This window comes from Notolepis coatsorum (assembly GCF_963971535.1).
Source record: "Notolepis coatsorum genome assembly, chromosome: 12".
Classification (NCBI taxonomy): Eukaryota; Metazoa; Chordata; class Actinopteri; order Aulopiformes; family Paralepididae; genus Notolepis; species Notolepis coatsorum.
Genome location: NC_140176.1, coordinates 19036717 through 19057902, shown reverse-complemented (window position 1 = coordinate 19057902; position 21186 = coordinate 19036717). Strand labels below are relative to the sequence as shown.

General features: G+C 44.4%; 1 protein-coding gene across 1 annotated transcript in view; it reads right to left on the bottom strand.

The window, feature by feature from the left end:
* The window catches only part of anks6 (ankyrin repeat and sterile alpha motif domain containing 6), a 35657-nt gene extending 14683 nt beyond the window's left edge, over window positions 1–20974 (bottom strand). Inside the window, exons 1-11 of the mRNA XM_084325677.1 lie at window positions 20346–20974; window positions 18594–18812; window positions 18005–18236; window positions 17339–17489; window positions 9022–9066; window positions 5900–6104; window positions 4816–4922; window positions 2817–2968; window positions 2366–2591; window positions 949–998; window positions 9–203 (exon numbers count right to left, since the gene is read on the bottom strand). Of these exons, the coding sequence (XP_084181803.1) occupies window positions 9–203; window positions 949–998; window positions 2366–2591; window positions 2817–2968; window positions 4816–4922; window positions 5900–6104; window positions 9022–9066; window positions 17339–17489; window positions 18005–18236; window positions 18594–18812; window positions 20346–20713 (1950 nt within the window). The 5' untranslated portion in view covers window positions 20714–20974. The remainder of the gene's footprint in view (window positions 1–8; window positions 204–948; window positions 999–2365; window positions 2592–2816; window positions 2969–4815; window positions 4923–5899; window positions 6105–9021; window positions 9067–17338; window positions 17490–18004; window positions 18237–18593; window positions 18813–20345) is intronic.
* Between the last annotated feature and the right edge of the window lie 212 nt (window positions 20975–21186).

The following is a 21186-nucleotide window of genomic DNA, read 5'->3' as shown; positions in this document are numbered from 1 at the left end:
AGACTCACGATATCTGAGTTCCCGCTGCTGTGGAGCTTCCTCTGTGGGGGCATGGGCAGGCGGGGCGCTTCGCTCTTGCCCTCCTTGAGTAGACGGGAACGGTCCGAGTTCCACGGCTCGAAGTTGGACGGAGGGAGGAAGGGAGGGATCACCGCCTTTAGCTTGTCGCTAGGCAGCCGCGTCAAGGGCGCGCCATTCCTCAACTGGGGGGGAGGGGTACAGTTAAAAAATAATTGGAACATACCATCATCTCTACAGGTGTATCGATCTCAATTCAGAATATGAAATGTAAAAAGAAAATGTATGTACAGTGTTCAATACAGTGTATGGAAATGTAGAACTGTATCAACAATTCTCCTGTTGTTCTCTTCCCGAGGTTTCTCATTTCTCGATTCTGATTGGAGAGGGGTGTTGATTAATTCCAGATAGGTCTATACTGCACAGCATGGAGACTCATCGCAGACACATCAAACTTAAAGGAACACGCCAACATTTGGGGAAATTAGCTTATCGTCTTCTCCAGAGAGAGACAAGAAGATGGATACCAGTTTCCTCTCTGTGCGTTCAGTAGAAAGCTATCTGGCTGCATGTTAGCCTAGCTTAGCACAATGAATGGAAGCGGACATGGTCGGTTAGCCTAGGCATTGTCCAACTAACACCTCTCCCTAAGGCTAACCGGCCATGTCCGCTTCCATTCATTGTGCTAAGCTAGGCTAACATGGAGCCAGATAGCTTTTTCTACTGAACGCACAGAGAGGAAACTGGTATCGGAAAGCACAAAGCTCTTCTATTGCCCCACTGCATAGATTTCTATATCTTTATCTCGTTATACCGAGATCTCTTCTGACAAATCTAACAGATCTGTCACATACACAGATATTCACAATCACAAAAAAAAAAGCTTTTTAAATAGTAATGTACAGTGGAAACTGTTCCAAACACTCTCACCATAGTGGTTATTAGAAAGTCGTCCTTTTCCGTGGCAACCCTGCTGAGACCTTGACAAGACACAAAAGATACAATATCACCGTTACAACACTCCCTCATCCACGTCACAGAATAACACACAAGTTCCCAAATAAATACATTCACTGGATAGTATACCTACTGTAGGTGGCAATTAACATTCTTTCAAGTCTCAGGGTTTAACACAAGGATGCCAAGTGAATCCCATATAATGAGGCTAGTGGCTGGACACTCCCATGTCTTTTTGGCTCGACAGACGTGGGTATTTTGAACAATGGAAGGTTCATGGTTGCTTTAAAGGAAATGGAAGTAGCGCGGTCTCCAGCGACTATAATTGTTTCTGTTTTCCGAGGTTTAAGGCTCATATTTTGTGGGATTTCCTGACCGCTGCCTTTTACAGCAACAGAAAGGAAGATCTTGTTGCCCCATGTCTATTGGTGTCTCTGCTCTGCTGGTGCCTTGTGTCTTGTTCTGTGTTTCAGAAGACTGGCTGTCCAGCAGGATGGGGAGGGGTGTCGTTACCGCTGATGATGACCCACCACTGGGCTCATTGTGGCTGCAGCTCGAGATATTCAATTACCACTTTGGCTTCCCACGATCACACAAACGAGAGAATTGAAATAAAACAATTATTGTGCCGCATGCCTTGTTGCTCTCATTTTGTCTTGTGAATGCAGCACGCCCCCTTCCTTCACATAGGCGTTTCTCCACTTATTTTGAAACCGCTTTGGTAACTTGTAGAAGATGACAGAAAGGCAGCCAGAAAGGTAAAACAAACAAGTCGTCATATGATGTTCTCAAATCAATGAGTAATCGTGTTCAATAATCGTGATTTCAATATAAATCGAAATAATCATGATTATGATTTTTTTTTTACATAATGGAGCGGCCCTACTGTAACCCTGGTCATATTACGGTAGTTTTGTTTGTCTTTTGCTTTGCACCGTACAACAGCCCTACACCACTACACATGCATTCACTGACATACACTACTGACACCACTGTCTTTACACATCCCATTTATATTTGATATTATTTGTTTAATTTACAATAAATGTCCTTTTGTTATTCCTTTGAACCAGTGTGTGTCGTGACTTTGAGCCAGGTCATAACAATAGCCCACAAGGTACCATTGTTTGTTTTCTCTAGAATATACTGTACTTTTAGCATATTTCAAGTATACTTCTCAACTACAGTACTACTATGCTTACGTGGGTTGGGTTCATTTCACTCTCAGTTAAATTTATTCAGGAAGTGGATCACCTTTCAAATTAGAATATTGAAAAACATTTGGCATAAGGAAGGATTGTACTGGATATTCAATCATTAGTAAGTCGACAATGACAATATCAACAATAATCTTTAATGGATTGAATTGAAAGCGGGCCCTGCTGCTCACCACTATCTTTGCTCTTGACTGCCCAGGCGTTGCTGACGTCACTCCCGCCCGGGGCAGGAGGCGGGGCCAGCGACCCGTTGGCCCTGTTAGCCGACTTCATGGTGGCGTCCAGTGAGGCCTCCATGTCGTCGGGGAATGGAGCCAGGCGATTGGACGAAAGGCCGTGCCTCAGGGTGTGAGTCAATTTCAGCCGGCGGAACCGATTGGACATTCTGTTCCACCAGGACTGATGTTGGAGGAAGCAAATAGGTTAGGAAACTAAATGGGTTGATAAAAACTAGAATGCCATCCATTCAGGAGACAACGCATCTAAGGACACCCTAACCTACCAGTCAGGAGACAAAGCATCTCAGGACACCCTACCTACCAGTCAGGAGACAAAGACTCTGAGGACACGCTACCATTCCCTACTTATATTCCTTCTATTCAGTTCAGTTCAGTTGAGGTTTACCTTGAGGCCGCCCTTGTCGTCTGGAGGAACGGGCACGTTGTTGAGGGAGTGTCGACTCTTGGAGCGCTTCATGGAGGGTCTGCCACGGTGCTTCCCACGCTCTTTATCCACCTGCATACACACTGAGGCTAGCAGACGCACCAGCTCAGTGTCTGGTGGGACACACACACAAATAGTCAGTTGGTGAGGGAGTGAGGACAGAAAGAAAGAAAGAAAGAAAGAAAGAAAGAAAGAAAGAAAGAAAGAAAGAAAGAAAGAAAGAAAGAAAGAAAGAAAGATAGATAGAAGGGAGGGAGGGAGGAAGCAATGATGGAAGTGAGAGAGAAAGGAAGAAGGGATGGAGGGGGGAGGGAGGAAAGAAGGGAATGAAGATAAAAGGAAAGATGGAAGGGAGGGAGAGAGGGCAGAAGGAGGGAAAGAAGGAACAGTATGAATCAGAGGCATGAGAGTATAGTATATACCATACAGACAGTATAAGGGACAGACAGTATAGTATTTACCGTATTGGTCTGAATATAAGACAGCCCTGATTATAAGACCACTTCTCTTTTTCAAGACAAATTTTTTGGAAATGTACTTTTTGAAGACCAAATCGTTGGGAAAAAAACATTATTTTATTCGAAAAAATTTAAGTAATATTTTATTAAAAAACACATTGAATAAAACAATAGGCTATTGTTTTTAAAATATTTTGGTCAACATCTTTCCTCTGACTGTTTGCATGTCTTTTTGGGCTTGCCATCTTCTAACATTACACTCTGTAACATCATATTTCTTGGCTGCTCGACAGTTGTTTGATGACTCTGCTTCGTTGATCACCATGATCTTAAATCGTAAGTCCTCCTCTGTTGTTATTGTTGTTATTGTATTGTTATTTTGTTCGAGCTGTTGTGAATTATGTGTTGACATTTAACACATTGGGCGCCAGCCATTAGCCTGGTCCTTGTGGCTAACATGCCAGGTTTCCATAGCATATTTTCACTGTGCGTCACTATGTTTGGAGAGCTATATCTATATTCTATATTATAGCTATGGAGACAATACTATGGTCATTTGACAGTGACTTTCTTCCATCGAACATGCAAAAAAGAGTTTTTTCATACATACATTTGCACGTTATCCCGTGGTGAATATATGTATAGTTTAGGAGTGATCCGGGATCATTCCTGAAAATCTGATAGGGTGCTACGTGTATTCTACTATAAGCGTTGGCGTTTCTTGCCTGGACACACTACTATTTCCAAATCAAATGTATATAATAGGTATTATGTTTCATCATGAATGCATGAAGGGGGGGGGGGGGGGGGGCGTTCTTTTATGCTTTGATGGCCAGTAACGGCATTCGTGTTGAACACTACACACGCTGATCAGCTGGATCGATATGAAAACATTGTTGGATCAAGCTGAAATTGATGTCAGATAGTCTTTACCTTTGATCGGGGTTATTCCAAAAAGAATATTCTAATTGTCTGATCGCGATTTTCAGTATTGGTGTCCATCTGGTCCCGGACATAATTTGGCACAACTTATGGATATAGTGTGCCAGATGCATTTCGAAGTGGTCGAATCAAGCGATTTACTCGGCTCCGTCTAACTTTAGCGCCCGGAGGGATTTAAGTGTAACACAGGGTGAGATATAAGGTTTCAAAGGGTGGGCAACACTGCCATCTAGCAGGATGCGATGTATGTATGTGGATGTATAATGAATACAAATATTGAATAAAAGAAAAAACTACCAAATAACGAGTTTACTCGTTGTTGGCGTTCAACGCATGGCACCCAATAACGAGTAAACTTGTTGTTGGCGGGGAATGAGTTAAAGGTCTAGACCCCAAAAATAAGACAAGCCCCTTTTTCAAAAAAGATTCTAAGAAAATCGTATAAGTCTTATATTCAGCACAAAATGGTACTATATAGATAGACAGTATAAGGGACAGACAGTATAGTATACTATATAGGCAGGATATACTATATAGACAGTATAAGGGACAAACAGTACCCGGGTCATTGAGCAGCATGACCAAGTCGAAGGCTGTGTATCCGTTCTTAGCTCGAAGGTTGACATCTGCTCCCTGGTTCAACAAGTACTTCACCACGTCCTTATTGCTAATGGGAGGGAGGGAGGGAGGGAGGGAGAGAGGGAGAGAGGGAGAGAGGGAGAGAGGGAGAGAGGGAGAGAAGGAGAGAAAGAGAGAGAGAGAGAGAGAGAGAGAGAGAGAGAGAGAGAGAGAGAGAGAGAGACATCCATCTTTGACTGTTTTGGACAATATTTTAATGCCAAATTGGATAAGAAATGCTGGGTATCACGGTTAAGGACAGGCAAACATGAACACACACACACACGGGTGATTACAAATACCCCTTTGTGCTTTCCATGTAACAACCCATCATCTACACTCATTGCACACACATCCACATGCACACATTTTCATTTCATTTACATTTAGTCATTTAGCTGACGCTTTTATCCAAAGCGACTTACAAGTTCTGTACGACAAGCCATCAGGAAGGGCACAACTCTATCAGCTGAGTAACAATGTTCATCAAAGTGTTGAGTGCTACAGTGTAGGTTAGTTTATTAGGACAAGTGCATGACAGTACGGTTAGTTAGGGTTAGATTTTTTTTTTTTTTTTTTATATTATTTTTTTTAATTCAGATAATGGTTGAACACACTCACTTTTAAACAAACGCTCACCTTAACACTCACTTTAGACACTTTAACACTACATTATATTTATCTATTATTAAAGAGATTTGCACTACATTCATACCTCATTTGAAATTGCACCTTACCTCAACGTTTTGTACCTCATTTTCTGCATTGTACCTCACTGTTTACAAATTTTTATTACTTTAGATTGTATATTGCACTGTATATTGTATATATGTATATTGTATATTCCTCTTTACTTACTTTTATTTTTTTCTTTACTTACTTTTTACTTACTTACTTACTTTTTTTTACTGTATGAAGCACACTCAGGGGCTCCTACATAACCAAGCATTTCACTGTAAAGTACCTGTATTTTATTGTGATATTTAATAAACAAACTTGAAACGTGTAATGACAGCTCATGCTCACCCGTGGTAGGTGGCCTGCATGAGTGCAGTCCAGCCATGGACGCCGTCTTGCTTGTCGATGTCAGCGTTCTTCTCCACCATCAGCTGCACCACTTCCAATTGGCCGCTCACTGCCGACATCATCAGAGGTGACGCTCCCTCCTGATTGGATGAATTTACCTGGGCCGGGTCCTCCTCCAGGATCTCCTTAACGAGCTGGGAGTTACCTAGTTAATACGAATACACAAATATACAGACAATGAGAAATAAAGTACTTTCTTTGTCTTTTTCTTTCTTTCTAAGAGAGAGTTTGTTGTTCATGCATTTTTTGTAGGGATGTCCGATATTATCGGCCGACCGATATTATCGGCCGATATCGGCAGTAAAATGTGATATCGGAAAATATCGGTATCGGTTTAAAAAAAACTAAAAACAATAACAATATTTGTTATATATATATCCAGTGAAATTATTAGTTACCTGAAATTATTCCGTTTTTTGGGGTGGGAAACCCTGCATATATCGGTATCGGTTGATATCGGTTGATATCGGTATCGGAAATTAAGAGTTGGACAATATCGGAATATCGGTATCGGTAAAAAAGCCAATATCGAGCATCCCTAATTTTTTGTGATTATCACCTGATTTGTTAGTATTATTATGATTACGACGACTCCTTCATTGTTAGTTACCTCACTGACGACAATGAGGATGAGTATAGAGCCCTGATGGAAAGCTTTGTGGGGTGGAGCGACAGCAACCACCTCCAACTCAACATCAGCAAGACCAAGGAGCTGATGGTGGACTTCCGGAGAGGCAAGAAGAGACCCCCCACGACTCCCATCACCATCCGAGGGGATGAGGTGGAGATGGTGGAGACATATTAGTTCCTTGGAGTACACCTAAATAATAAATTAGACTGGTCCGACAACAGAGAGGCCTTCTACAGGAAGGGACAGAGCAGGCTGTTCTTCCTGAGGAGACTCAGGTCCTTCAATGTGTGCAATTGACTGCTGCAGTCGTTTTACCAGTCTGTAGTAGCCAGCATCCTCTTCTATGTTGTGGTATGCTGGGGGGGCTACATCAACTCAAGGGACACCAACAAACTGAACAAGCTGGTGAGGAAGGGTAGCTCCGTGGTGGGAGGCGAGCTGGTCAGACTAGAGGTGGTGGCAGAGAGGGGGATGAGAAGGAAGCTGGCCGCTATACTGGATAATCCCTCCCACCCTCTCTATGATCCCCAAGGGGATCAATAAAGGAATATCTTATCTTATCTTACGAGGAGCTAGTCAAGATGAGAAGCATGTTCAGCCACAGACTCATACCCCCCGACACACCACTAACCGCCTTCGCCAGTCCTTTGTACCTGTGGCCATCAGGCTCCACAACAGTGGGCAGGGACCGCTGCCAGCAGCCGGAGACCTAACGGCAGCAGAACTTGAGAACAACGAGGCATCGTGAGCATTACACACGGCAAATTACTAAATAAATAAGAACTAAACCCAATCGCAATAAGAACTAAACCTGCATTAACCATGCAGCATCCTGATGCAGATAATATGGAGATGCGCGCTGGCCACCTGCGCCAAGCACACACACACACACACACACACACACACACACACACACACACACACACACACACACACACACACACATACACACACACACATACACACACACACACACACACACACACACACACACACACACACACACAGGGACGTGCACAGGACTTTAGAGGGGCAGGTGCTCAAAGGCTGAAAAGGGCACTATACCTGTGTGTATATATTAACCGAGTGCGTGCGCCAGCGCGATTTTTAAGGGCCCTTTTCGGGCGGGGGCCCCCCTTTTTATGCTTTTTGGGGGGTTTTGGTGATCAAATATTGAATATTGAACTATAATAATCAGTGCAGGAGCTCACTTATCCTTGAAAGACACTTTTATCACTGACTTAAAAGGCCCATACATCTCCATAAATGTTCAGGGGGGAGGGAATAAGTGCTTACCCTACAGACCCCAAGAAGTGCTGTATATTCTGTATTGTTTAATATAAATGCATTTTTTATTCCAATCCCGATTTGTATTTGAGATTCCCAAATCCCATCGGACTTGACTTCTTCGTGTCCCTCAATGAGTGTAATACCAGCATTCAACTGTATGCGCCACAGCGGTTTCTATCATCATCATCATCACCACCCACGCTATGCATAAAATATATAGGTCCGCGGAGAGGCACGGTGAGAAGGCTGTGCAAACTGCAATGGAATATGGGGCATCTCTCTCTCTTTACCTAATATTTTGATTCTATCCTGAAATTGTTCAGTTGGAAGGGCAGTCTATATGCGTAACGGTAAAACAAATATATATATATATATATATTTTTTTTTCAAAAAGGGCACTTTTTTGATGAGGCTCAAAAAGGCAGGTGCTCAAGCACCCCTTGGCCTCTATGTGTGCACGTGCCTGCACACACACACACACACACACACACTGTATATGTGCGTAATGAATCGTTCCAGCAACAGTAGACTTCTATTATTCGAATGCCTTGTTTTATTAGGAGAACCAGGGGGCTGCACATATCATATTGAATCTAATCTAATCAAAGGGTTCTAATCTAACCCATAAGGGTTAACACAAACCAGATGCACTGGTTAGCCTCTCCTTATAAGGAGCTGGCAGGGTGTTTCTTTATGCAAATGAAGGTGTACGAATGAGTGATGTTCTTCAGTCATGGGAACACAGCTGTGATGATTTTGGCCATTTATTAAGACCGTTTCACACGTTCAGGAATCCGGAGGAGGACTTTTTACAAAGATAGTTATGAACATGTTCGAGAATTAGGTCCATTGTTTACACTGCATATTTTTTACTTTTCTACTGTACTATAATTTGTATTGCCTGTCTTTCTACTATTACTATGCCCATACCTGTCACTCCCCTTCTCCCCTCCTCCCTGCTGCTATGATGCCTGCATTTCCCCAAGGGGATCAATAGAGGAATATCTTATCTTATTGCATGCATTTGTTTTTTTGTGGTTTAACAAACATAATTTTTTTAATTATATTCTCTCTCTCTCACACACCATACCATACACCTTTCTTCAAACAAAACATTGATATTGTGTTGAACTCAACTCACCCAACTTGAGTGCGCTGAACACATCTGGCCTCCTCTTCTCATCATCTGAACAGAGAGAAGACAGAGAGAAGATAGACTTCTGAGGGGTTCAAACAACAGGCCCACTTCAACAGGTCGCTCACCAACATGGACCAACATGGGTTGTACACACGTCATGCATTTATTGTCTTTTTAAATTAAAATGAAGTGAAAAACAACAACATGACCTGGCTGAAAGTCGATTATCTTGTTTTCATAATCGTTGGAAGCCAAAATAAACATCAATTATATGTTAATTCTATGTCTATTCTATGTCCATTTTATGTCTATTTTACTGCTGTGAAGCACTTTGGACTGCAAGTCTTGTATCTATCCAAATCTATTGTATGTATCCAATATGTACGTATGTATTTATTTATCCAATCTATACATAGTTAAGCATGGAAAGAATTATTACATTTTACAGAGAAGAAAACCTGAGCTGACTTCACTGTGTTCTTGCTGAGTAATGTAAGTTAGTACTCAATCCATTGTATATTTTGATAATTGTTTGTTGTTAATCAATCAGGCTCTGTGCAACCCCATTGGGTTTGACTTGAGCAGCCTGTGGTAATTAGTCCAATCAGTCAGAGGCAAAGCTTGTTTAAATACATTTGCCTGTGCACACATTTCTCTAAAACCTGAGCTGACTTCACTGTGTTCTTGCTGAGTAATGTAAGTTAGTACTCAATCCATTGTATATTTTGATAATTGTTTGTTGTTAATCAATCAGGCTCTGTGCAACCCCATTGGGTTTGACTTGAGCAGCCTGTGGTAATTAGTCCAATCAGTCAGAGGCAAAGCTTGTTTAAATACATTTGCCTGTGCACACATTTCTCTAAAACCTGAGCTGACTTCACTGTGTTCTTGCTGAGTAATGTAAGTTAGTACTCAATCCATTGTATATTTTGATAATTGTTTGTTGTTAATCAATCAGGCTCTGTGCAACCCCATTGGGTTTGACTTGAGCAGCCTGTGGTAATTAGTCCAATCAGTCAGGGACTAGCCCCCTACAGGTGTGGGACAATATTCAATAGGGATTTAAGTGTAGTCTATCCAAGCGCCAGCAGAGCGCCGGCGACCGACTAAGACAGACAAAGACTTGGAGTTTTCCTGCTGGAGTTATCTGAGGAGGCAACCGAGTGCACTAGAGTATCTACTGCCCCTCACCTGCCCTCCTCTAGCAGGCCACTCCTTTGTACCTGCATTTTCTGGTCTTGCCTTGTTAGCTTGTCAACTTACTCGACCCACTGGTTTTAGCTCATTAGCTAAACCTTCAATCGGCTTCATACACATAGCCTTTAGCAGCTGATCCATAGTACTTCGTATCTTTATTTGTTCCTGCTCTACCTGGTGTAAGCATGGCTATGTGTTCTGTCTGTCCTGTCTGTCCCTCTCTCCTAGAAAGGTTAACTCTGTTAGAGAGTTGTGTCCTTGAACTTGAGTCAGGAAAACAGTCAGCTTTAGACGTCTTGGACACTACAGGCTTTTCTGAGGAGCCTCTAGCGGGGTCTTCTCGTCTGGAGAGTCCCAGACATAGTGCTCAGGACAAGGCGTTTGCGCCCACTACGAAGCGGCAGTGTAACCGCTCGGCCTTGGCCTCAACAGCACCTGCTCCGCAACATGATTTTACACGTGTTGCGGGTTCCGGTCCCAGTACGCAGCCGGTTCCACTGCAACCCCGTCGTTCCGTCCTTGTGATTGGCGACTCCATCACCCGGCATATTTTGCTAGACAAGCCAGCCGAGATCAAATGTTATGGGGGAGCCAGAGCTACCGACATTGAAGCCAACCTGAGATTTCTGGCGAATAGCATAGTCAAGGCAAAAGGTAACCCACGTATCACACCCACTGAAGATAAATTCGACCATATTGTTATACACGTCGGAAATAATGACTGTAGGATGAAAGTCTCTGAGGTCACAAAGATCAACATAGTTAGGCTTTCTGACCTCGCCAGAAAGATGAGTCGGCATCGAGTAATCTTCTCTGGCCCCCTGCCTGTAAACCGGCATGATGATGAGTTCGTGAGTAGGACAGCTTCTCTACACCGATGGCTGGAAAAATACTGTAAAGAACAGGGCTTAGGGTTCGTGGATAATTGGTCCTCTTTCTGGGGGCGCCCTGGCTTGCTGAGAAAGGACGGCGTGCATCCTAACATGCAAGGCGCCTCTCTCTTATCTCGCAATATAGACAAGATTATAGCTTCGGGCTGACAGCCACCCCACAAGCATGCCAGGGTGCAGGCTCTTAGCGAGCCTGCTAGTCATGCTAAACTGATGGACCCTGCCAATCCTTATACCTTTCTTGCTCGGTCCCTCCTCCACCAGGCTCCCCACTCCTCTCTTTCTATCTCTACCCCTAAACCTGTATACCCAATCAAAACTAGAATATCCCGTTACGCTCCGCTTTACCCAGCTCGTCCTTGTGCGATAAACCATGCCAACTTAATTGCGATTAAACCTACCCGCATGGCTGAAAACCGCGCTGCTAAGTATACAGAGAGTGTGAAGGTTGGCCTTATCAACATCCGCTCTCTGCCAACCAAAGCTCTTTTGGTAAATGAACTGATAACAGACCATAGTCTCGACCTATTTGGCCTCACTGAGACATGGCTTAAACCTAATGATTTTCTGCCCTTAAACGAGGCCTCACCCCCTAATTTTAGTAGCTCCCACATCGCACGCACCTCCAAGAAAGGAGGCGGAGTTGCTCTAATTTATGACTCTAAGCACAACTTTACATCCGACGCAAACTGTAAGTTTTCCTCGTTTGAGGTGCTCCTGTTGCATCCCTCTCCACCCAACAGAAAGTGTGGCGGTCTGATTCCTACCTCCACTGCATCCTTTGTAATGGCTGTCCTATACCGCCCCCCAGGCCCTTACACCCTCTTCCTAGATGAATTTTCAACTTTCATCTCTGAGCTTGTTATGCGCTCAGATAACATTTTAATTGTTGGTGATTTTAACATTCATTCCAATAAAACTCTAGATCCCCTAAATAAGGCTTTTACCGACATCATTGACTCTGTCGGTCTCATTCAAATCGTTGACCAACCCACTCACAGTGGTGGGAACACCCTTGACCTAGTCCTAGCCCGCGGTCTCACTGTGTCAAATTTGACCGTCTCCCCCTATGTTCCTGCTCTCTCAGACCACTACCTCATCAAATTTCAAATTGATCTGACGGTTTCTCGCCCAGACAGTGTAGAATCCTACATGAGCCGTCGTATTAACGCCTCAACTGTCCCAATTCTAGTTAACTGCCTACCAGACACCCTCTCTCCCTTCCTCTCTTACTCTGGCCCCCTTGATCTCTTTACAGACAAACTTAATGCCGCCCTTCGTAGCACCCTCGACATTGTCGCTCCCCTTAAACCTAAAATTAAACGTGCTCCGCAAAAACTAACTCCCTGGTTTACGGAGGAAACGCGCTCCTTTAAAAAGGCTTGTCGCAAACTTGAACATAAATGGCGTTCGACCAAACTCGAAGTATTCCGCCTCGCCTGGAATGATAGTTTACGTAACTACAAAAAGGCACTCTCACTTGCCAAAACCTCTTATTTTTCCAGGCTCATAAATGAAAACAAAAACAACTCAAAGTTTCTGTTTGACACAGTTGCAAAACTTACGCAGAAACAACCAAGTGCCCTAAACCATGCGTTCTCGGCTAACGAATTCATGACATTTTTTACCAAGAAAATTGACCTCATTAGAGATGAAATTGTTGCTTTACTCAACAATCAGAGTCCCTCCCAACCTTTGACGGGCATTCCCCCTGACTTTGATTCCAGTCATACGCTATGCTGCCTTGAAAACGTCTCACTTAGTGCCCTCTCTAAACTGGTTGGCGCGGCTAAACCTTCAACCTGTCTGTTTGACCCTCTCCCAGCAACTCTCATCAAAAAACTCTTCCCAACTCTAGGCCCTGCCCTACTCAATATCTTCAACACCTCTTTGTCTACTGGCGTGGTGCCCCTGGCCTTTAAATCAGCCGTTATTAAACCATTACTTAAAAAACCGAACCTTGACCATCTAATCTTGAAAAATTACAGACCTATCTCCAATCTCCCATTCCTATCCAAAGTGTTAGAACGGATCGTCGCAACGCAACTTACTGACCATTTATCAAACAATAATCTTAATGAATCATTTCAATCTGGCTTTAGAGCCTTACACTCCACCGAAACGGCGGTTACCAAAGTCACAAATGACTTACTGCTCTCTCTTGACTCAAACCTCACCTCTGTGCTCTTATTGCTTGATCTCAGTGCAGCCTTTGACACTATCGATCACTCGATTCTTCTAGGTCGGCTTGAGAACCATGTTGGCATTCGGGGTCTCGCACTAGCTTGGTTTAAATCCTATTTAACTGATAGAACACACTGCGTGGTCTATAATGATTTAACATCTGAGACCCTCCCAGTGCAATGTGGTGTCCCACAAGGCTCTGTCCTGGGCCCTTTGCTATTTTCGATTTACATGCTACCCCTCGGCGATATCATACGCAAATTTGGCATAAACTTTCATTTTTACGCTGATGACACCCAATTATATATACCTATTAAGCCAAATGATTCCTCCCAACTACAAAACCTTGAGGCCTGCTTGCTTGCCGTCAAAAAATGGATGTCGCAAAACTTTCTACTCCTTAATGCAGATAAAACTGAGATGTTAATTGTTGGCCCCCCAAACCACAGAGGCCTGTTTCAGGACATCTCCCTCAACTTTGATACCTGTCATGTATCCCAGAGCTCCACCATAAAAAACCTCGGAGTCATTTTTGATTCCTCCCTCTCATTTAATGCACATATAAAAAATGTCACCAAAATTGCATTCTTCCATCTTCGTAATATCGCAAAAATACGCCCCATTTTAACTCTGGCTGATGCTGAAACCCTGATTCATGCTTTTGTCTCATCACGTCTGGACTACTGTAATGCACTTTTTTCAGGCTTACCTAATTCAAGCATCAAAAATCTTCAACTCGTGCAAAATGCGGCTGCACGGATACTAACTAGAACTAGAAAATTTGATCACATCACACCAGTTCTGTCCGCCCTACATTGGCTTCCTATCCAAGCCCGCTCTGACTTTAAAGTGCTACTCCTCACCTACAAAATTTTAAATGGGCTTGCACCGCTCTATCTATCTGATCTCATCTCCCGATACTCGCCCGCTCGTGCTCTGCGCTCACAAAATGCGGGGCTTCTATCGACCCCTAGGGTTAAAAAGAAATCCGCCGGCCACAGAGCCTTTGTCTACCGCGCTCCCTACCTGTGGAACAAATTACCTGCCGTCATCAGGGGCGCCTGCTCTGTCGAAGCTTTTAAATCCCTGCTTAAGACTCATCTTTTCTCTCTCTCCTTCAACCTACCTTGATCTCACCTGGTCGGGGACTGACCTTTAGATTAATCTGTGTAGTTTAGTTATGGTACAGGGTACTACATGGTACCACTGGGTAGTTTACTATAGGGTAGTTTAGTTAGGGTACAGGGTACTACATGGTACCACAGAGTACTACTTGGTACTGCATGGCATTACAGGGTACTACATGGCTTACATAGCTCTACATGGCACCACAGGGTACTACATGGCACTACAGGGTACTACAGGATACTACGGGGTACTACATGGCACTATGGGGTACTATAGGGTACTACATGGCACTACGGGGTACTACATGGCACTACAGGGTACTACATGTCTGCTCTTTTGCAGCACCACAAACATGGGAACTCTCTAACTCTTCCCCCCCCCCCCCCTCTCCCCCCCCCCCCCCTCCCTCCCCCTTCTCTCTGAGTACCCGTCTCCTGGCGCTGACCAAGGTGATGGATGCCTCGGGGTCTTGGCCAAGCTTGTAGTGACTGCTCTACATGCACCTCCGAGGCATTGGATCAGTTATTCACCGCCGTCTGTCCGTGGTCCTGTCAACTGATTAACAGACTGTTAACAGATTAACAGTCAACGCGGTTTCATTGCTGGGTTAAGTACTTCTATTCTATTCACATAATACGCTTACTTCATATATCTACTCCATTCACATATATGCCTACCACTTGTATCTATTGCTATGTCCGCCTACTACAATCTCATGAGCTGTCTAACGCCTGTCCCGTCTCCCTGTCTTCCTATGACTTGCTGTCCTGGAGTGTTGACCGGAGTGTTGGACGTCCCGTGACGAAGGCCGGGAGATTGCGACCCCCTCTGCGTGCCCCCCTGTCTTCGGAGGTCTCGTAGTGGTGACCGGAGTGCCGGATGTCCCGCGATGATGTCGGGGAGTTCGCGACCCTCTCTGCGCCACCCCCCTTCCCCCTGTCTCCGGCTGTCCCTGAGCAACGACCGGAGTGTTGAATGTCCCGTGACTAAGACGGGGAGGACGTGACCCTCTTGCGCCGCCCCTGTGCCTCAAATAGATCCGCTATCAACTCTATCTTTAATCTTTCAAAATGTTCAGTTGCTATCGCTATTAGCTCTATCTTTAATTTTTCAAAATGTACAGTTGCTATTGCATGCACTCATCTGTGTCTCACCACACACATGAGTGCATGCTTACCAACTGTCCGTCTGCAACACTACTATCACCGACATCTAAGAAGGGAGATCCCCCCTTGAACGGCCCTTCTAAGGTTTCTCTCCTCCACATTGCCTGTGGAGCTTTTTTTCCCTATTGTTAGGTTTTAGTGAGTTTTTCCTTACCTTCGCGTGGGGTATGTCTGGGAGTGCTTGCATTCTTTCATTTATTTGCATTCATCTAAAAAATGTTTGGACCCTATGGTGTTCTTGTTCTGTTCTTGACTTATTGTTATGTTGTCTTCTTGACTTGTTTAAAGAAGACCTGTACGGCCCATGGGGACATTAACGTGTGTTGTCGGGCCCTATAAATAAATTTGATTTGATTTGATTTAAGAATGATTTTTATTTCCCCTTGTCGAGCTATAGAACTTGATTAACCAATTGTTTCATTGTTTCAATAGAGAAAAGCTTCTATACCAAAGATTATAAACACAATGTATTTGCATGTCTTTTCGCCCACCCCCCAAAATCACCTTGCAACCCCTGGGGGGGGGGGGGTCATGACCGCTGGCATTATACTATCTTGAATGTTCCGCAGGATGTGGTTTTGTTTTGTCTATTATTTAATTTTATTGTGCCAAATAATAATCTAAACTTCACGAGAAAGGGCTTCACAGTGACAGGTGCACTAGCCACACTTTGTGTGAGAAGCACACAGACATCAAAGGGCTCAGGTGCGTGAAGGTGTTGATCTGTGACAGTGTCCTTTAGGAGAGACTAAAGGCGTAGTATTGGCTTCACTCTCATCCTAATGTTAATTGCAGTAGACCCAGTTGTGTCACATACACACAGGCACAACCCCCAAACCCGGCCCACCACAAACACACACACACACACACTGATGCTGTGAGACTACTGAACAGTTCAACCCAGCTTTTAATCAGTGAATCAAATTAGTTTGATTGAATTCAATCAGTTTTATTGAATTAGACTAGGTTTTTATTGAATTAATTCGTTTTCTACTGAATAATTTTTATTTTATTTTATTGAATGATTCGTTTTTACTGGATTTTTATTTAATCAGCTTGTATGTCTATCATGAGGAGGTTAGGGTGTAACGATGCGACCTCACAACGATTAATTTCTATTACGATTATTCAGGCAACGATTCAATGCATCATGAAATCTCTTCATTTGACCACGATTCGATTCGATTCATTTTCTATCAGTTAATTCCCCCCAAAATGTTGAATACACAAATGTGGCTGGGGGAACTGATTCACTCAGCATGAATGGACTATAGGTCAATAAAAACTATACACACACAAAAAAACATTTTCAAATCGATGCAGTTGAATCATCACATTAGAATTGATGCATTTCGATTAATCGATGCATCACCCCTATGAGGTTCAGTATTTATTCTAGTTATTTAGTATTTTATGGCCATAACCGAGACCTGAGTACTGTATCTCGTGCTTCCATGTCACATGGAAAAATTACAATAAACATGACTTTGACTTTCTTTAAATTTTTTATTTTTAATTTTTTTACTTTTGACACTCACATTACTATACTTTATTTATTACATTTGACCCTTCCATTCCAACCAAAACCCAACGGTAAGCTCTGACCCCTAATATAGCCTCTTTTCAAAGTCAATAGTCCAAAACTCCCTCGCTTCATCCACACATTTCTCACGTCTTACGTCTTACTTGGATTGGTCCTCACAAGTATAGCTCAAGTACATAAGAGTCTACACCTTGCACACGCTTGAGTTCTACCTGTCTGTGGTCGTACGGTGGTGATGGAGTCGAGGTAGGCCTTGATGTCTCTTTGTTTGAGGTGCAGAGCCAGCTCAAAGGCCGTCTTGGACAGAACGTTGACCTGGTCAGGCTGTGCCCCCCGCTCCACCAGCTGTTGGGCCACGCCCACCTTCAAAACACACACACCACTTTACTGCTTGCTACCCTTTGTCAAAAGCAGAACAACAATAAAACTCAAGAGATTCTATTATGTCATGGTTTAGTTCTATGAGGAGCCATATACCACCCACATGTCCATCCATGTATTGATCCACCAACTCATCCATCAATTCCTTAAAGGGGCACTTCACCAAAAAGATGTGGTCACTTCACCAAAAAAACATTAAATTATGTTGATGAAAAAATAGGGACCTTGTCTTATAGGGACTGTTGCCTTATCATCTCATTGGGTTGTAATTAGTAAAAAAAACACAAGGATTCAATGTCCCCGATGACATCACTGGTGGCCATATTCAAACTAATTGACTGCAAAACTGTTTAAAGTTTTTGGATGTGTGTGAGATTATATGCAAGATAAATCAGTGTTGTTTTTGGTAAAGTGCCCATTTAACTCAATCATGTATCCATCCATCCATCCTCCCACTCATCCATTCATCGATCCTTCCATCCTCCCACGCATCACACCTTCCCACTGAGCGTGGCCAGCATCAGGGCTCCCCAGCCGGTGGTCTTCTGGGAGAAGTTGACGTCGGAGCCCCATTCCAGCAGCAGGCGCACAGCAGCCTCGTGGCCGTGCTGGCAGGCCACCAGAAGCGCAGTGATGTCCATGAACTCTCTGCCTCCTCCTCCTCCTCCTCCTCCACAGCCCCCCAGGCCTCCACTCACACAGCCCTCACCACTGCCAAAACCACCCCCACTATGGAACAACAGGAATACAGATCAGGATTCCATCTACATGTTTAGATACAAAGCACCTCGAGCGGCAATGTCACTCACTCACTCACTCGCTCGCTCGCTCGCTCACTCACTCACTCGCTCACTCACTCACTCACTAGCCGTGGCTCACAGGCCAATGCCCTTTGTGTAAGACATCGATTCTCAAACTTTTTCATGTCAAGAACCCCAAAATGTATACGTAACATGTCACATTTGATAAGATCTTGTCTCAGGGGCCCCCATCTGAGAAGATTATTGTTGTTAGATATGATTTAGTCCAGAATCCCATGACTGTCTGTCTGTACCCTCAGGGCGCGGCATGCACGGACTGCCTTACCTGCAGCTGTTGTTGTTGTTGCCATTAGAGACGCCCTCCGCGACAATCGCCAGGTGGTCGTAGTCGTCGACATAAGCCCCGCCCTCCAGGAGGAGCTTGACCACGTGGGTGTGTCCTCCTCGGGTCGCCATTGCCAGAACGCTGGCGCCCATACGGTTGCGTCCGTTGATCTCGGCACCGTTCTCCAAGAGGATGTGGGCCACGCTCAGGTGACCGAACCTGGGGAGGGGACAGGAGGGGAGCAGGGCTGGGACCGGTGGGGACAGTTCTGATACTGAATTTGATACCGCTTCTAAAATCATGTATAATAATAATAATAATAATAATTTAGGACCTGCTCCGAGGTCATCATTTGGCACACATGCGAACCATGCATACAATGCGTATCTGCGATTAACCCATCCCGTCGTCCTTCCCCCCCAAGGGCAGCCGGGAGCAGACAGGCGCCACGTGAGCCGCGCCAGGGGACCAATCCAAGTGCTCCTGTCCGTCTTCGTCAAGGACGCCACAGCGTTAGCGATCTTGTTGTTGTGCATGTTTTTCCATTGGGTTTATCTTATCGGGGGGGGAAACCCTTGCGAGCACGGGGAGAACATGCAAACTCCACACAGAAAGGCCTGGGAGATACCCCACCTGGGTAACTGGCATCATGGAAACCTGGTCCCCAAGCGGGATTCGAACCCTGGACCTTCTTGCTGTGAGGCGACAGTGTTAACCACTACACCACCGTGCCGCATGTTTGTTTGATTTTTAAAACAGGCCTCTTTGTTGAATGATAGCACATTTCATTATGCAATGAAGTAAAGTATAGGCCTACAGTATTTTCTGCACAACATTTATACATGTTTTTGGCCAGATCTGAAAAGACTCATACGATTACAATACCGTATAGCTTTATTTACCTTTTCGATGGCTTAAAATGTATATTATATTATACATGTATATTATTGATATAGTACCACTAGGCATTGTTTATAGGCCCAGCCAGGCAGCCTTAAGACCAAGGGATGGATATGTCTAATGTCTTCCAGTAGGTTTGGTTGGGAATGGATGAAGGATGGCCTAGAGAGAGAAACTATGGTATACAGGGTAACCTACAGTTTTGGCAAATAATAATAAGGAATTATTAAAAAAAAAAAATGTCATAACTAACTTCATTTTTCATTATAAGTCTGATAATAAAGAGAGCAGTTAGTCAAGTATAGTAAAGTTATTAAAGTATGATCTGATGATGAGTAAAAAGGGGTGGGATTAAATAAGTGTAAACTTCTTCCCACTCCTTTTCAAATATGTAATGACAAATTATTGAGTTTGACTTTTTACATTTTTTGTATTTATTATTTGAATGGCTTAAGGCTGAGGCTATATCTGACTTGTTGTTTGATTGGTTGTTGTTGTTGCATAAAATAAACTTCAATCAAATATTTCATACTACTACTGCACTTTTGTAAAGTGGCTTATAACAGGTGTAATTATGTTGTAGCTCCCGTGTGCAAGAACCCGGATACGCTCTGGGCAATTGTAGGTAATATATTATATTCTATTATATTCTAACGAAGATGTATATTATGTGGGGGAAATGGGAGTAATTTCATGGTTAACTGTTAAGGCACATAATGCTATAACGGAACGGAATAGAAGATAACAGAGCTGTAGCATGAGCAATAACCTGTTCGCATCTATATCATGTTTGTGATTATAGAGTTATCAGACACTTTTTAAAGTTTAGTTCGAGCCCGGCGGCCGCCCCACCTAGCTGCCTGCATCAGCGGGGTCCAGCCGTAGTTGTTCCGGCTGTCCACCGAGGCCCCTTTCCTCAGCAAGAACCGCACCAGGTTCTCGTGGCCGCTGGCCGAGGCGAACTGCAGCGCGGTGTTGCCCTCCTCGTCGGTGCAGTCCACGGGCACCAGCGGAGACGCGTCCCGGTGGGCGGCGGCGGTGATGCTGTCCGCGGCGTTGTTGCATTCCGAGCCCGCCTCGGAGCAGCGCAGCCTGCTCTGCCTGCCGCCGGACTCCCTCGCCCCGCCGCCGGGCTCCAGGACCCCCCGGGCGGTCTCGTAGTCGCCCTCATCGCAGGCGCGGAAAAGCAAAAGCGAGTTCGCGGGGATGCCGAGATTCATCTCCTCATTAAAAAAACGTTATTATTCTATTTCCCAACTCCTGTTGTTGCTGCGATGCTGTTTCAAAACTTTTCCTCTCCTCCCCTCTTCTTCTTATTCCAGCGCCGGGCGGCCCGTGTTTGGGAATCATGATGACGCACGATAAGAGAAACCGAATCTCCCATAAAAAATAACACGTACTTTCGTTGGCCAACCTACACCGGGGCGCCGGTTCGTACAATCATCATTGTGTGTGGGGGGGTTCGAAGGTATAGGACAGGAGTCAGGACGTATGCCGGTGTTGTCCCGTTCAGCGTCCCGTTCCCCGTCTCAACCTCTGGAATCCAATAGTATGCAACTGCAGAGCCGCAGAGCCAGCGGCGCTCTCGGGTCCGGCGGTCTGAGGACCGGCGGTCTGCTGGCGCTGCGGCTCTGCAGCTGCATGCTTCTCCTGGAATCTGTCCCCATGTCTGCTCTGGGCATGCGCAACATGA